The sequence below is a fragment of the Pteropus vampyrus genome, unplaced genomic scaffold, assembly GCF_000151845.1.
Source record: "Pteropus vampyrus isolate Shadow unplaced genomic scaffold, Pvam_2.0 Scaffold524, whole genome shotgun sequence".
In the NCBI taxonomy this organism is placed as follows: Eukaryota; Metazoa; Chordata; class Mammalia; order Chiroptera; family Pteropodidae; genus Pteropus; species Pteropus vampyrus.
This window is the reverse complement of record NW_011889305.1, coordinates 328,131-332,079: the sequence shown is the minus strand read 5'-3', so window position 1 is coordinate 332,079 and position 3,949 is coordinate 328,131. Positions and strand designations below refer to the sequence as shown.

The window sequence follows — 3,949 nt, the reverse complement described above, 5'->3', positions numbered from 1 at the left end:
TGGGCCCCCTGCCCACGCACAGCCTCTGGTGGGGGCTGTTCAGGTGAGTGAGCATTCAGCGCTTAATTTAGCTCTTAAAACACAGTATGATTCACACGTATGTGGGATATAACGCCGAAAGCAACAAACGGACAAACAAGACAAACAAACAAACAAACACTCACAGACGTGGACGACAACAGTGTGGTGGCTACCGGAGGGGAAGGGGGCGGGGTCGAAGAGGGTAAAGGGCGGATGACACCTGGTGACGTCGGGAGACCCGACTTTGGGTGGCGAGCGCACAGTGCGATGTGCAGATGGTGTATTACAGAATCGCACACTTGAAACCGACAGAATTTTATTAACCAATGTCACCCCGATACGTTTCTTAAAAAAAAAAAAAGAAAAACCGAAACAGTGTCAGGCACAGACCAGGGGCTTGGCAGATAGATGTTCCTGGTGAGACCTCGTCCCGAGCTTATTGGAAGATACGATTAAAATACGCGAAGAGAATGAGCACGATCAGATCACAGGACCTGAACTATTTCGAGCACCAACAGAGCGACTCAGAGCCGGGCCGGTGAGAACAGACAGGACGTGTAAACGGAAGTCTGTACCTTCGTGAGCGCGTTGAGTCCCAGAGCTGTCGCCACGGCACCGGTGGTCGCGGACACGTAAGCCGTTCCCAGTTCACTGGAAAGAACAATACGTAAACACCGCGCGTATGTCGGGAAACTGGTCCTTTTTTAAAAATTTTTTTAAGAAATGAGGGGAAATGTGAAAGGGTGTGATTAAGAATGGACAGTCCATAAAACAACATTCAATATCACTCTACAAGCAGAAAAATCTAGAGAAAAGGCAAGTAGACCCATAAAAAAGTGGGATTCTCACCTACAACTGGACACGCAGAATAGGCAGGTGTGGGGGGCGGGGAAGGAAGGGAGCTAGCTGTGATTGTGTAGGAAGTGACAAGTGCAGGAAAGTGCACGCTGGCCTACACGTCTGTGGCACATCTGCTTAAGTAATAATAATAAAAAAATACTTTGCAGAATACTAATGTACACATTGAAAGTAAAATGTGATGCTGCCGTTCTTCAAATGATGTCTCAGTGTGCGAGAGTCCGAAAAGTCTCGCTCTCAAAATACAATTAAGCCCAAGCAATCCTCTCTTGTTTAAAAATAAATTTTAAGTCACGGAGTGGCTGCAGGGAAGGGGTGATAAACGCTGCCGGATGCAGACTTCCAGACCCTTTGTGCCAAACGATGACAGAAAACCCCAGGGCTGTTGACAGCGATTTCAAGCCGCAGAACAATAAGGGAAACACGACGTTGTGCGAGGTGTGCTCGAAGGTTCGGTGAACGAAGCACTTCGGCCTCTCCAAACGTTATTTTCATGGAGGCGAGAGTAAAAGCCCATTCACTTGCTTTGTGGCCCTACGGATGCCCTCTTTTAAAGACAAATCGGATATAAAAGTCCCCTCGATTTAGGGCCACGGCGGAAGGGTGTGCTCCATGACGTTCTGAACGATACGAACGGTGTGCACAAGCACACGCTTTTAAAACGGGAGAGCATCCCCCCGAATCTACGGCGCGCTGGGGAGGTGCCGGGGACGGCGACCTCTTGGTCTTACTTGACGGTGAGGGGCGCGTCCCCACTTCTGTTGGTGTAATTGACCACGGCATTGAAGGACTGGTTGACCCACTGCCAGAACAGCACGGCCGGCGTCGTCCTGAAACAGAGAGACCCGTCACGTACCCACCGTCGCCCGTGACCTCGCCGCAGTGCCGGGCAGAGAATGCCAACAGCAGCTACGGCCAGAGAGGACATGGACGGGACGGGAGGACACTGAGTCCAAGACCCAGGCCCTGTGCGGTGGGGCAGGTTTGAATCTTTCCTGCTTGCCAGTCACCTCATTCAGTAGCTATGGGCAACACCAAGCTCGGAAGGTGATCGCGTGGGCGGAGTTAACTTATTTAAATCTTATTTTACATTTGTAGAGAGCCTGGTACAGAGTAGACACTCAATCAATGTCAGGTCCCACCTCCTGGGGGAAAAGGAAGCCGTTTGTAGGCTGAGTATTCCTGGTCCCTCCTAACTTCATGTGCAACCTGAATGTCTCTGTCTGCACCTCCACCTCCATCCACGTACACCTGTACTCACGCCTATATTATGAATGGATTCAAAAGAGAATTTGCTTAGATACTCTTTTTTTTATATTTTCTTTCTCCATCTCATTTTCTTTTGGGTCTACGACTTAGGGAAAAATTCAACCTCCTTTTGAACAACGAAAAGGATACCATTCGGCAGAAGGAAAAGGTACAACAAACCCCTAAAGCTGCATCTATACAGAATGCAACTCCATGTGAAATCACATTTATTTCAATAGCATTATTGACATACAAAAACCTGCTCGAAGCTCCTGTAACACAAAACCAACTATTGTTGTGTTTCCGTAACTTACCTATAAAATGTCATCATACAGCCCGTGATGGTCATGTTCATGGGCACCTGAGCCGACATCCTTCCTATCAAAATCATCTTTTCACCGGTGTCAGGATGAAACGCTGAATCGTAGATGTACTTGGCTCTCCACAATTCATTTTCTGTAAGACCTGGAGGAATAATTCCTTGCCTAGGAAAACAACAACAAAAAAACACAATTGCTCATTTTGAATATTTAGCCAGTGCTGACAGCTGGCTAGAAGGTTTTCAAGTTTACACTTGCCTAGAACAACTGCACCTGGCTGGATGGAGTGACACATCCAGCTGTTACAGAGTCTGTGAAATTTTAACAACACAAAGGACGATGAACACTTAAACATTTCAAACCCATGTATCTCAAATTATCTATAATTTGGAAAAACAAAAACGTATCTTGCATCATAGGGAAGAGGTCAACTTTCAAATAGTCTTTTTTTTTTTAAATGACATATTTAAAAATGTATTTTGGACTTTGCAAACTCTGTTCTTAACCAATTAGACAAAGGCCGTGGCCATCAAGAATATTAATTCACTTTTAGATCGGTAGTTGGAAAACTCAGATTAGAAAGGCTCATTATTTTTTCTTTTTATCAAAGAAACAGATATTGATTGCTAGGAATTTTTTGAAAATTCAGAAATTCATTAGGACCATTAAAACCCTTCAAGCCCTCACCTACTCATTGTCACTGGCAACGTTTTGGTGAACACACTTTTAGCCTTTTCTAAGACCTATATGCATAATGTCTTGACTTATCTTTAGATATTCTTCTCTATCATCTGTACCGGCTTGACACAGCGTCCCCTGCAAATCCACATCCACCGGGAACCTCAGAATGTGACCTCATTTGGAAACAGGGTCTTGGCAGGTGTCATTAATTAAGGCAAGGAGACACACGAGAAGGCCTCGGGTGACGGAGGCAGAGATCTAGGATCTGATCTGCGGGTCACCTGTGCCCACAGAGTGTCACCAAAAATGCCTTCGTTATACTAACTGATGCTTCCAGGACACCCTCAGAATGATTCTGTTGACTTTATAAGTGATCCCACTTGTATTTTAACTGAAGTGTGTGGATCTGGAGGGAGCTGGCACCTCTAGCACGTGAAGACTTATTCGTTGGGGCTTCATCTCAGAAGCAACCAACCTACCCTGGTTCGTGGCAATTTGCCTTCTGCTTGATGCTCTCTCCATCTGGAGACGGACCGGTGCCTGGGGTGGCTGAGGGTGCAGGGGGCGGATGTACTGGAGAGGAGGAGACAGGGTCCTGGCAAAGGGGGACCTCACAGATCGTCATCTTGGGCTGGAGGTAGGGCTGTGTTAAGTTCAGGTAACTATGAACCCTGGACACCTGTAGTCAGCGATGGGGGATCAAACACATCTTCCTAATTCTAACTTTTTTTGGCAAACAGGATCTCATTATAGAAAAAAGTAGAATCACTGAGTGATGGATCAAGGACAACACACCAGCACGGTGATCCGTCACTGTCGTA

At 46.5% G+C, this 3,949-nt stretch overlaps 1 protein-coding gene across 1 annotated transcript in view; it reads right to left on the bottom strand.

The window, feature by feature from the left end:
- Positions 1–2,642, bottom strand: part of SFXN1 (sideroflexin 1) — an 11,093-nt gene extending 8,451 nt beyond the window's left edge. Inside the window, exons 1-3 of the mRNA XM_023525097.1 lie at positions 2,442–2,642; positions 1,611–1,709; positions 597–672 (exon numbers count right to left, since the gene is read on the bottom strand). Coding sequence (XP_023380865.1) covers positions 597–672; positions 1,611–1,709; positions 2,442–2,518 — 252 coding nt within the window. The 5' untranslated portion in view covers positions 2,519–2,642. The remainder of the gene's footprint in view (positions 1–596; positions 673–1,610; positions 1,710–2,441) is intronic.
- Between the last annotated feature and the right edge of the window lie 1,307 nt (positions 2,643–3,949).